The 12,037-nt window shown below is 88.5% G+C and overlaps 2 protein-coding genes across 2 annotated transcripts in view; one reads left to right on the top strand and one right to left on the bottom strand.

Annotated features, from left to right (window-relative positions):
* The window catches only part of LOC119571859 (RNA-binding protein 25-like), a gene marked incomplete at its 5' end in the record, with an annotated part of 4,880 nt that extends 1,136 nt beyond the window's left edge, over positions 1–3,744 (top strand). Inside the window, 3 exons of the mRNA XM_037918974.1 lie at positions 316–609; positions 965–1,027; positions 3,619–3,744. Coding sequence (XP_037774902.1) covers positions 316–609; positions 965–1,027; positions 3,619–3,744 — 483 coding nt within the window. The remainder of the gene's footprint in view (positions 1–315; positions 610–964; positions 1,028–3,618) is intronic.
* Positions 3,745–5,588: 1,844 nt separating this feature from the next.
* On the bottom strand, positions 5,589–10,040 carry LOC119571858 (basic proline-rich protein-like; the record flags this gene model as incomplete). The annotated part of the gene is made up of 6 exons (XM_037918973.1): positions 5,589–5,693; positions 6,493–6,591; positions 7,515–7,657; positions 7,992–8,073; positions 8,709–8,873; positions 9,945–10,040. Coding segments are annotated over 6 exons (690 nt in total), but the record flags the coding sequence as incomplete, so codon positions are not given.
* Between the last annotated feature and the right edge of the window lie 1,997 nt (positions 10,041–12,037).

Here is a 12,037-nt window from a genome sequence, read left to right as displayed (position 1 = left end):
GAGAGCGAGAGACGAGCGCGAGGCGAGCGAGAAGCGAGAGAGAGAGTGAGAAGCGCGAGAGAAGAGCGAGAGCGCGAGAGAGAGAGAGAGATCGCGCCGCTGCGCGAGAACGAGCGTAGAAGCGCAGAGAAGAGAGAGAGGAAGCGCGAGCAGAGCGCGCGCAAGAGGGGAAGCGCGCGTCGCGCGCGCGCGCGAGCGCCGCCGCGGCGCAGCGCGCAGAGAGAGCAGAGCGCGGAAGGGACGAGAGCGCGCGGAGCGCGCGCGCGCGACGAGCCGCGCGAGCGCGACAGATACAGAGCGAGAGCGGCGCGCGAGCGAGAGCGGCGCGCCGCGCGGCGCGAGCGCCGCCGCGCCGCCGCGCGTGCGAGCGAGAGCAGAGCGCGCGAGAGCGCGCGCGCGCGAGAGCGAGCGAGCCGCGAGGCGCGAAGCGCAGAGAGAGACGCGAAGAAGCGGAAGAGGAGCGAGAAGCGAGAGCGCGACGCGCGCGCGAAGAGAGAGACCGCGAGAGGCCGCGCGCGCGCGCCGATCGAGCGTCGAGAAGAGAGAGACGAGAGACGAGAGACGCGCCGAGCGGAGAGAGCGCGAGGCCGCAGCAGCGCGCGAGACGACGCGAGAGAGCGAGAGAGTAGAGCGAGAGCGCGAGAGCGCGACGAGAGAGCGCGAGAGAAAAGCGCGCGCGGCGCGGCCAGGAGCGCGAGCAGAGCTCGCGAGAGAGCGAGTAGAATCTCGGAGCGCGCGAGGAGCGAGCCGAGATACAGAGCGCCGACGCCGCGGAGCGCAGCGAGCGACAGAGAGAGTAGAGAAGAGAGAGAGAGCGAGAGAGCGCGCGAGCAGAGAGCGAGCGCGCGCTCGCGCGCGACGCGATCGCGCGCGCGAAGAGCAGAGAGAGCGCGACGAGCGGAGAGCGAGACGAGCGCGCGACGAGAGCGCGCGCGCGCGCGCGCACCGAGCGCAGAGCGAGAGAGAGAGAAGAAGAGAGCAGAGCGCGCGCCGCGCGCGCGAGCGGAGCGGCGAGCAGCGCGCGCGCGCAAGCGCGCTCGCAGACGAGCGCGCGACACGACGAAGCGATGAGAAAGCGCGACGAGATCGTCGCGGAGCGCGCGCCGCGCGACGAAGAGCGACGTAGAGCGAGAGCGAGCGAGCGCGAGCCGAGTCGCCGAGCGAGCGCGCGCCGCGTTAGCGCGCGCGCCGCCGCAGCGAGAAGAAGAGAGAGAGCGGTAGAGCAGAGCGCGCGCCGACGAGAGCGACGCCCCGCGCGCGGCGCGCGCGCGCGACAGAGCGCGAGCGCGACGCGCGTCGCGCCGCGCCGCGAAAGCGCGCCCGCCGCCGCGCGCGCGGCGTCGCGCGTCCGAGTCGAGCCGAGCGCGAAGAGAGAGCGATCGCGGAGCGACGCGCGGCGCTCGAGCGAAGCGCGCGCGCCGCGAGCGCGCGCGCAGGCCGCGCGAGAGCTACGAGAGAGCGCGAGAGCGAAGAGCGCGCGCGCGAGAGCGCGCACGGAGCCGCGCGGCGCGCCGCGCGCCGCAAGAGAGAGAGAATGCGGAGCGAGAGACGCGAGCCGAGAGAGACCGCGCGAACGAGCGCGCGAGCGCGCGCGCCGAAGAGAGAGAGAGAGCCGGAAGAGCGCACGAGCCGCGAGACGGCGCGAGACGAAGTCCGCGCGCCGGCGCAGCGCGCGCAGCGCGAGACACGAGAGAGAGCGAGAAGAGTAGAGAGAGTAGAAGCGGTAGAGAGAGCGCGAGCGCCGCCGCGCGCGACGCGAGTCGCGTCGCGCGAGTAGCGAGAACGTCGCGAGGGAGAAGAGCGACGCGTAGCGGCGGCAGAGAGAAGCAGAGCGTAGCGCGCCGCGCGCGCGACGCAACGAGCAGTGCGCAGTACGCGCGCGCCGCGAGCAGCCGCAGGAGAGAGCGCAGCAAGCGCGCGCGAGAGCGCGCCGCGAGCGAGAGAGCGAGTAGAGAGCAGCAGAGAGAAGAGAGCGAGAAGCAGAGCGAGCCGCGCGGCGCGCGAGACGCGCGCCGCGCAGCGAGAGAAGAGCGCGAAGAGAGCGGCGAGAGAAAGACGAGAGCAAGACTTCGCGAGCGAGCGCCGCCGACGCGCGAGACGAGCGAGCAGACGCGCGCGCCGCCACCGGGCAGAGGAGCCAGCAGCGCCGCGCTGTGTGCCGCGCCGCGCGCCCAGCGCCGAGAGCGAGCGCCGCGACGAGCACGGAGTCGCAGAGCGCAGAAGAGAGAGAGAGCGAGGCGAGAGGAGCTCCGCCGCGCGCGCGAGCGAGCGCGCGGCGCGACGCGCGCCTCGCGATGCGAGCGCGCGCGCGAAAAGAGAGAAGCGAGAGAGAGAGAAATCGGCGCCTCCGCGCCGCGGAGCGAGCGCTCGCGCGCGCGCGCAGCGCGCGAGCGAGCGCTTAGAGCGATAGCGAAAGCCGTTGAGGCGCGCGAGAGCCGATCGAGAAGCGCGAGCCGAGAGAGAGCGCTCGCGAGCGAGCCGTAGGCGAGATGAGAAGCGAGCTAGCGCGCGAGCGCGCCGCGAGAAGAGCCGCAAGAGCGCGAGTAGGAGAGAGGAAGAGAGAGCGAGAAAAAGCGGAGAGCGAGCGAGAGAAGCGCCAGCGAAGCAGCGAGACAGAGAGCCCGAGCCGTCGCGCGAGAGCGCGCGCGCGCGAGAGAGAGAGCGCGCGACGCGCGCGACGACGCGCGCCGCGCGAGCCGCGAGACGAGCGCGCGAGCGCACGAGAGACGAAGCGCGCGAGCGAGCGAGAGAGCGCGCGCGCGCGCCGCGCGCGCGCCGGCGCGCGCAGACGCGCGAGACGAGAAGAGAGACGAGCCGCACCCCCCCCGCGCGACAGCGCGAGCGGCGCGCGCGCCAGGCTGGGGCGCGCGACGCGAGCGGCGAGACGCGCGCGGCGAGCGCCGCGTAGCGACGACGCGCGCGCGAGTCGTAGAGCGCGCGCGGCGCGCGACGCGAGAGCGGAGAAGACGCAGACAGAGAGAGAGCGTCAGCGAGCGAGCGCGCGAGACCGTAGAAAGCCGAGAGCGCGCCGCGGCGAGCCGCCCGGCGCCGAGAGAGTAGCGCGCCCGCGCGCGCACGCGCGCGACCGCGCGAGCGCGCGCGGCGCGCGCCGAGAGAGAGGAGACCGCGCGCGAGCGCGCGAGAGCAGACGTCGCGCAGCGAGCGCCGCGACGCGCCGCAGCGCGGCGGAGAGTCCGCGAGGCGGCGCGCGAGAGCAGAGGAGCGCGACCGAAGCGAGCGCGCGAGCGCAAGAACGCGAGAGGAGCGCGATAGCGCGCTCGAGCGCGCGAGCGCGCGCCGAAAGAGAGAGCGCGCGCGCGAGACACGCCGCGAGCGCAGAGCGCAGCGAGCGCGAAGCCGCGCGAGACGCGCGCAGCTCGCGACGCCGCGAAGCGAGAGCAGGCGAGCGACGCGCGCGAGCGCGAAGAGATAGGGCCGCGCGCGCCCGCGAGAGCGCGCGCGCGCGAGCGAGAGCGCGAGCCGACAGCGACGCGCGCGCGACGCACGAAGAGACGAGCCGGCGTCGCCGCGCGCGAGGGAGAGAGAGAGCTCGAGACTAAGCGAGAATAGCGCCGCGCGCGAGCGGCCGCGAGCGCGAGCGCGCGCGCGCGCGCGGAACGGCGCAAGAGCGCGCGAAGCGACGAGCGCGTCGAGCGCGAGAGAGCGCGCGCTTCGACGGAGCGCAAGCCGCGAGCGACGAGAGAGAGAGCGCGCACGCAGCGCAGAGCAGCCGCGAGCGAGTAGCGCGCGCGCCGCGTCGCGCTCGGAGCGCGCGAGCGAGAAGAGAACGCGCGACGCGCCGCGCGAAGAGCGGCTCGCGCGCGCCGCGCGCGCGCGCGCGCGGCGGAGAGCGAGAGCTCGACTGCGGGCTGGAGCGAAGCGCGCACCAGGCGCGACAGTACCAGCCGCAGCGCGCGCTCACCCGCGCAGCGAGAGCCGTAGCAGAGAGAGCGAGCAGCGAGGAGCGAGCGAGCGCGCGCGCTCGCGATAGCGCGCGCGCGCGGCGCGCCGCGGACGCGCGAGCGCACGCGAGCGAAGAACGAGCGCGCGCGACGAGCAGCGCGCCGCGAGAGCGCGCGCGCGGGGGCAGCGAGCGCGCGCGCGAGAGGCGCGCGCCGCCGCGCGAGCGCGAGCGCGCGAGCGCAGCGAGCGCCCGCGCCGCGCGCGCGCGTCCGAGCGGCGCTCGCCGCGAGGAAGAGCAACGAGAGCGAAGCGGAGCGAGAGCGCGAGAGCGCGCCGGCCGCGCCGCGAGAGCGCGGCGCCGCGCTGCGAAGAGCGAGAGAGAGAGAAGAGGAGCGAGCGAAGAGCGCGCCCGCGGCTCGCGCGAGGTCGAGACCGCGCGCGCGCGCGCGCGCGAGGAGAGCGCCGCGCGTCGAGCGAGAGTAGCGCCCGAAGCGAGCGAGACTGCCGCGGCCGCGCGCGCACAGCGCCGCGCCGCGCGAGGTCGCCGGCGAGCGTCCGCGAGAGCGCCGCAAGCGCGCGCGACGACGTAGAGCGAGCGCCGCGCGCCGCGCGCGCCCGAGCTAGAGAGCGCGAGAGTCAGAGCGCGGAGCCCGCGAAGAGCGCCGCGCGCGCGCGAGCCGCGCGAGCCGCGGCGAGCGAAGGCGCGCCGACAGCCGAGCGGAGCGCGAGCGAGAGCGCTCGCGACGGCGTCGCCGCCGCGCGAGCGCGCGCGCGACGCGCGAGCGCGCGCGCGCGCGATCGCGCGCGCGCGGCGCGCCGCGAGCGCGCGCCCGCGGCCGAGCCGCGCGCGAGACGCGGCCGCGAGCCGAGAGCGAGACCGCGCGCGCGCGCGCGCGCGCCGCGGTCGCGCGGGCGCCGCGTCGCGCTGAGCGCGACGCGCGAGCGCAGCCATAGCCGCGAGATAGCGAGCAGCGTAGTCGAGAGCGCGTCGCGCGACCGACGTACCCGCGCGCCGCGCCGCGAGCACGAGAGCGCAAGCAGAGCGACGGAAGCGAGCGAGCGCGGGCGCAGGCCGAGCGCGCCGCGCGTCGCGAGCGCGCGCCGCGAGCGCAGCGCGCGCCAGCCGCGAGCGCGCGCGCGCGCGCGGCGCGCGCGCACGGACGCGAGCGACGCGACGCAGCTAGCGCGAGCGTCGGCGAGCAGCAGCGCGCCGCGCGCGCGCGGCGCGCGCGGGCGCGCGCGCGCGCCCGCGGCCGCGCGGAGAGAAGAGAGGCGCGCGCGGCGCGCCGAAGGCGCGCGCGCACGCGAGCGATCTCCGCGCGCGCGCGCGCCCGCGCGAGAGCGCGCGCGAGCGCGGCGAGCAGCGACTCGCCGCGAGACGCGCCGAGCCCGCGCGTCTCGCGGCCGCGCGCGCGAGCGCCGCTGCGCGCGCCGCGCGACGCGCGCGCGCGCGCGGCGCGACGCGAGCGAAGTCGCGCCGCCGCGCGCCCGGCGCCGCGCGCCGCGCGCGCCGCGACCGAGCGCGCGCGAGCAGCAGCCGCCCGCGCGCGCGTCGCGCGCGCGGCGGCGCGACGCGCGCGCGCTCGAGTCCGCGCGCGCGCGCGCCGCGCGGCGCGCCGCCGCGCCGCGCGCGCGTCGCGCGAGCGCGCCCGCGCCGCGCGCCGCGCGACAGCCGTCCGCCGCGCGCGGGCGCGCGCGCGCGCGCGCGCGCGCCCGCGGCCGCGCGCCGCGCCACGAGGCCCGCGCGCCGCGCGCGCCGACGTTCCGCGAGCTACGCGCCGCGCGCGGCCCTCGCGTCCGGCGAGCGCAGAGCTAAGAGTAGCCAGCGCGAGCGCGCGCGCGCGCGCGCGCTCGAGCCGCCGCGCTCGGCGTCGCGCGCGCGAGCCGCGCGCCGCAGAGCGCGCGCGCGCGCGCGCGGCGAGGCGCGCGCGCGCGCCGCGCTCGCGGCGCGCGCGCGCGCCGCGCGCGCGCGCGCTCGCCGCGCGCGCCGCGCGGCGCGCGCGCGCGCGCGCGCGCGGCAGCGCGCGCGCGCGCGCGCGCGCGGCGCGAGCGCGCGGAGCCGCGCGCGCGTTCGCGCTGCGCCGCGCGCGCCAGCGCGCGCCGCGCCGCGCCGCGCCGCTCGCGCCGCGCGCGGCGCGGCGAGGCGCCGCGCGCGCGCGCGCGCGCGCGCGCGCGCCGCGCGACGCGCGCGCGCGCCGCCGCCGCGCGCGAGCGCGCGGCGCGAGCCTTACGCGCGCGCGCGACCGCGCGCGCCGCGCGCGCGCGCTAGAGCGCGCGCGCGGCGCCGCGCGCGCGCGCCGCGCGCGCGCGCGCGGCGGGCGCGCCGCGCGCGCGCGCGCGCTCCGCGCGCGCCGCGCGCGCGCGCACGCGCGCGCGTCGCGCGCGCGCCGCGCGCGCGCGACGCGCGAGCAGCGCGCGCGCGGCGATCGAGCGCGCGCGCGAGCGCGCGCGCCGAGGGCGCGCGCCGCGCGTCGCGCTCGCGCGCCCGCGCGCGCGCGCGCGCAGACAGAGCGCGCGAGCTCGCGCGCGGCGGCGCGCGCGCGCGCGCGGGCCCCTCCGCCGCGCGCGCGCGCCCCCCGCGCGCGCGCGCGCTCGCCGCCCGCCCGCGCGCGCGCGCGCGCGCGCGCGCGAGCGCGCGCGCGCGCGCGCCGCGAGCGCGCGCCGCGCGCGTCGCGGCGGGCCGCGCGCGCGGCGCGCGCGCGCGCGCGCCCGCGCGCGGCGCGCACGCGGGGCGGGCGGCGCGCGTCGGCGGGCGCGCGGGGCGCGCGGCGGGGCGCGCGGCGCGCGCGCGTCGGGCGTCGGGGGCCGGCGGGCGGCGCGGCGCCGGGCGGCGGGCGCCGGGCGCGCGGCGGCGCGGTCGGGGCGCGCGGTGCGCGCGGGCGGCCTCGCGGGCGGCGGCGGCGCGGCGGCCCCGGGCCGCGCGGCGCGCGGGCGGGCCGCGGGCGGCGGGCGGGGCGGCGCGCGGGCGGGCGCGGGGGGGGTCGCGCGGCGGCCGGCGGCGGCGGGCGCGGCGCCGGCGGGCGGGCGCGCGGGGCGCCGGCGCGGCGCGGCGGCTCGGGCGCGCGGGGCGGCGCGGCGCGCGGCGGGGGCGCGTCGGGCGGCGCGCGGCGCGGGCGGCGGGGCGGCGGGCGCGCGCGCGCGGGCGCGGGCGGGGGGGCGCGCGCGGGCGCGGGGGGCGGCGGCGGGACGGGGGCGCGGCGCGGGGCGGGGGCGGGCGGCCGCGGCGGCTCGGGGCGCGGCGCGCGGGGGCCGGGGCGGGGGGCGCCGGGGCGGCGGGGGGCCCGGGCGCGCCGGGGCGCGGGCGCGGGGGGCGCCGCGCGGGCGGCGGGCCGCGGCGGCGCGGGCGCGCGGGCCGGGCGCCGCGCGGCGGCGCGCGCGGCGGGCGCGGGGCGCGCCGGGGGCGCGGGGCGCGCGGGGGCGGGGGGGCGCGCGGCGCCCGGCGGGGCGGCGCGCGCCGCGCCGCGCGGCGGCGGCGGCGGCGGCGGCGGCGCGGCGGCGCCGGGCGGGCGCGGCGCGCGGCGGGCGGCCGGGCGGGCGGCGCGGGCGCGCGGGGCGCGCGGCGCGCGCGGGCGCGGGCGGCGGCCGGCGCGCCGCGCGGCGGCGCGCGGCGCCCCGGCGGCGGGGCGCGGCGGCGCGGGGCGCGGCGCGGGCGCGGCGCCGCGCGGCGGGGGGGCGCGGGCGGCGGGCGCGCGCGGGGCGGCGGGCGGGGGCCGCGGGGCCCGGCGGCCGCGGGCCGCGGGGGCGCGGCCGCCGCGGCGCGCGCGGCCCGGGGCGCGGCGGGCGCGGGCGCGGCGCGCGCGGGCCGCGCGGCGGGGCGGGCGCGCGGCCGGGCGGCGCGCGCGCGCGGGGGGGCGGGGCGCGCGCGGGCGCGCGGGCGAGCCGGCGCGCGGCGGGGCCGGCGCCGGCGGCGGGCGGCGCGGGCGCGCGGCGCGCGCGGGCGCGCCGCGCGCGCCGCGGGCGGCGGCGCGGGCGGGCGGCGCGCGCGGCGGCGGCTCGGCGCGCGGGCGGACGCGCGCGCGCCGCGCGGCGGGCGCCGGGGCGCGGCGCGGCGCCGCGCGCCGGCGGGGCCGCCGGGCGGGGCCACGCGCGGGCCGCGGGGGGGGGGGGGGGGGGCGGGGCGGGGGGGGGGGGGCCCGGGGGGGCGGGGGGGGGGGCCCGGGGGGGGGGCCCGGGGGGCCCCCCCGGGGGGGGTGGGGGCGCGGGGGGGGGGGGGGGGCGGGCCGCGCGCGGGGGCGGGGCGGGGGCGGGCCCCGGCGCGGCGCTCGGCGCGGCGGGCGCGCGCGCGGCGGGGCGCGGCGCGTGCGCGGGGGGGCCGGGCCGCGGGGGCGGGGGGGCGCGCTCGCGCGCCGCGGGGCGGCCGGGGCGCGGGGCGGCGGCGCGGGGGGGACCGGGCGCGGGCGGAGGCCCGGGGGGGCCGCGGGGGGGGCGCCGCGCGGCGTCGGCCCCGGGCCGGGGGGCGGGCGGGTCGGCGGGGCGCCGGCGGGCCGGGTGCCGGGGGGCCGCCTCGGGCCGGGGCGGGGGGGCCGGCCCGCGGGGCGGTCCGCCGGGGCGGCGCGCGGCGGGTGCGACGGGGCCGCCGGGGGGGTCCCCGGGGGAGCGCCCCGGGCGGTCCGCGCGCGGGGGGGCGGCGCGGGCGCGGGCGGGCGCGGGCCTGGCGGGGCGCGGGGCGCGGGCGGGGGGGGGCGGGGGGGCGCGCGGGGGCGGGCGGCGCGGGGGGCGCGGGGGGCGCGGCGGCCGGCACGGGGGGGGGGGGCGGGGGCGGCGCGGGGGGGGGGGGGGCGGGGGGCGGGCGGCGGCGCGCGGGCGCGGAGCGGGGGCCGCCCCGGGCGGGCGGGCGGCGCGGGCGGGGGCGCCGGCGCGGGGGGGGCGGCGGCCGGGGGGCGGGGCGGGGGCGGCGCGCGGCGGGGCGGGGCGCGCGGCGGGGCGGCGGCCGCCGGGGCGGGCGGCGGGGCGGGGGGGCGGGGCGCGGGGGCGGGGCGCGGCGGGCGCGCGGGCCCGCGGGCGGCCGGCGGGCGCCGGCGGTCGGGGGCGCGGCGCGCGCGGGGCGGGGGGGGGCCGGGGAGGGGCGCGGCGGGGGCGGGCGGCGGGGCGGCGGGGCCGGCGCGCGCGGGGGCGGGGGGGGCGGCCGGGCGCGCGGGCGGGGCGGCCGGGCGGGCGGCGGGCGGGCGCGGGGGCGCGGGGGGGCGCGCGGCGCGGGGCGCGCGCGCGGCCGGCGCGGCCGGGGCGCGGCGGGGGGGGGCGGGCGGGGCGCGCGGCGGGGCCGGGGGCGCGCGCGCGCGGGGCGGGGGGCGCGCGCGGGGGGCGGCGGGGCGCGGCGGGGCGGGGCGGGGCGCGGGGCGCGCGGGCGGTCGGCGGGCGGCGCGGGCGCGCGGGCGCCCCGCGGGGGGGGGCGGGCGGCGGGCGGCCGCGGGGCGGGGCGCGGCGCGGGCGGCGGCGGCGGGGGGCCGGCCGCGCGGGGGCGCGCGCGGCGGCGCGCGGGGACCCCGGGGGCGGGGGGGCGGCGGGGGGGGGCGCGGGCGGCGCGCGGGCGGCGGGCGGCGGGGGGTCGCCGGCGCGCGGGGCGGGGGGCGGCGGGGGGCGCCGCGGCGCGGGCGCGCGGGCGCGGCGGGCGCGGCGGGGGCGCGCGCGCCGGCGCGGCGGCGGGGGGCGCCGGGGCGGCGCGGCGGGCGCGGGCGGGGGGGGGCGCGGCCGCGCGGGGGGCGGCGGGGGCGGCGTCGCCGGCGGCGCGCGCGCGCCGGGGGCGCGCGGGCGGGGGGCGCGCGGGGGGCGCGGGGCGGGGGGCGGGGCGCGGGGCGCGGGGCGGGCGGCGGCGGCGGCGCGCGCGGGGCCCGGCGCGCGCGCCCGCCGGGGGGCGGGCCGGCGGGGCGGGCCGGGGGGCGCGCCGGCGGCGGGGGCGGCGCGGGCGCGGGCGGGGCGGGGGGCGGCGCGGCGGCGCGGGGGCGCGGGGGCCGGGGCCGGGCCCCGGGGGGGGGGGCGGGCGCGGGGGGGGCGGGCGCGGGGCGGGCGGGCCCGGGCGCGCGGGGGCCCGGCGGGGCGCGCGCCGGCGGCGTCGGGCGGGGCGGGGGCGCCGGCGGGGCGGGGCGGCGGGGGCGGCGCGCCGCGGGCTCGCGGGGCGGCGGCGGCGGGGGCGGGGGCGCGCGCGGCGGCGGGCGCGCGCGCGGGGGCCCGCGGGGGCGCGGCGGGGCGGCGCGGGGGCGGGGGGGCGCCGGGCGGGGGCGGGGCGGGCCGCGCGCGGGCGGGCGGGGGCGGCGGGGCGGCGGGGGGGGGCCCGGCGCGGCGCGCGGCGCCGCGCGCGGCGGCGCGGCGGGGGCCGCGCGCGCGCGGGCGGCGCGCGGGCGCGGCGGGGCGGCGGGGGTCGGCGCGGCCGGGGGGGCGGGGCGCGGCGGGCGCGGGGGCGCGCGGGCGGCGGGGCCGCGCGCGGGGCGGGCGCGCGGGGGCGGCGGGGGCGCGGCGGGCGCGGGGGGCGGGGGCGGGCGGCGGCGCGGGGCCGGCGCGGCGGGCGGCGCGCGCGGGCGCGCCGCCGGCGGGGGGCGGGCGGGGCGGGGGGCGGGGGGGCGCGCGCGGGCGGCGGGGGGGGGGGCGGGCGCGGGCGGCGCGCGGCGGGCGGCGCGGGGGGGTCGGCGGGCGGGCGCGCGGGGGGCGCGTCGCGCGCGGGGGCGCGGCGGGCGCGGGCGCGGGCGCGCGCGCGGCGGGGCCGGGCGCGGGGCGGCGGGGGCGCCGGGGCGCGGCGCGGGGGCGGCCCCGGGGGCCCGGGGGCGCGGGGGCGCGGCGGCGCGCGGGCGCGGCGGGGGGGCGCGCCGGCGGGGGGCGCGGCGGGGGCGCGGGCGCGCGGCGGGGGCGCGGGGCGCGCGGGCGGCCGCGGGCGGGGCGGCGCCGCCGGGGCGCGGGGCGCGGGCGCGGGCGGGCCGCGCGGCGCGCGGGGCCCGGGGGCGGCGGGCGGGGCGGGGGGGCGGGGGCCGGGGCGCGCGGGGCGGCCGCGCGTGCGCGCGGGGCCCGGCGGGCGCGCGGGCGGGGGGGGGGGGCGGGGCGGCGGGCGCGCGGGCGGGGGCGGGGCGCGGGGGCGCGCGGCGGCGGCGCGCGGGCGCGGCGGCGCGGCGGCGGCGCGGCGCGCGCGGGGGGGCGCGCGCGCGGGCGCGGCGCGGCGCGGGCCGGCGCGGGGCGGCGCGGGGGCGGGGGCGCGCGGCGCGGGGCGGGGGCGCGCCCCGGCGCGCGGGGCGCCCGGGGGCTCGCGGCGCGCGCGCCGGGGCGGCGGTGCGGCCGCGGGCCGGGCGGCCGCGCGCGCGGCGGGCGGGGGCGCGGGCGCCGGGGGCCCCGGGCGGCGGGCGGTGGGGGGGGCGGCGGGGCGGGCGGCGCGCGCGGGCGCGCGCGGGGCGGGGCGGCGGGCGCGGGGGGCGCGCCGGGCGCGGGGCGCGGCGCGGCGGGGGCGCGGGCGGGCGCGGGGGCGCGGGCGGGGGCGCGCGAGCGGCGGCCGGGGGCGGGCGGGCGGGCGGGGGGCGCGGCGCGCGGCCCCGGCGGGCGCGGGCCGGGGGGCGGGGCGGGGCGCGCGGGCGCGCGGGGGGCGGGGGGCGCGGCGCGGGGCGGCGGCGCGCGGGGGCGCGGGCCGGCGGGGCCGGCGCGCGCGCGGGGTCGGCGGCGCGGGCGGCGGCTGGGGGCGGCGGTCGCGGGGCGCGGGCGCGCGCGGGGGGCGGCGGGGCGGGGGGCGGGCCGGGCGCCGGCGCGCGGGGGGGGCCCGCGCGCGGCGCGGCGGGCGGTGCGGCGGGCGGCGGGGGGCGCGGGGGCGCGCGCGGGCCCCGCGGTTGGCCGGGGGGCGCCGGGGGGGGGCGGGGGGGGGCGCCCGGGGGGGCCGCGGCGCGGGCGCGGGCGCGCGGGGGGGCGGCGGGCGGGGCGCGGCGCGGGCGGGGCGGCGGGCGGCGCGCGCGCGGGGCCGGCGCCCCGGGGCCGGCGGGGGCGGCTCGGGGGCGGGCGGCGCGGCGGCGGGGGGCCCGCCGGGGGGCGCGCGGCGGGGGCGCGGGCGCGGGGGGGGGCGGGCGCGGGGGGGCGGCGCCGGCGGGGGGCGGGGCCCGCGCGGGGGGGGCGGGGGGGGGGGCGCGCGCGGGCGGGGCGCGCGCGGCGCGGGGGGGGCCGGCGGCCGCCG

The sequence above is a fragment of the Penaeus monodon genome, unplaced genomic scaffold (assembly GCF_015228065.2).
Source record: "Penaeus monodon isolate SGIC_2016 unplaced genomic scaffold, NSTDA_Pmon_1 PmonScaffold_8416, whole genome shotgun sequence".
In the NCBI taxonomy this organism is placed as follows: domain Eukaryota; kingdom Metazoa; phylum Arthropoda; class Malacostraca; order Decapoda; family Penaeidae; genus Penaeus; species Penaeus monodon.
The sequence above is the reverse complement of the archived record's forward strand: the minus strand, read 5'-3'. Positions and strand labels throughout refer to the sequence as shown.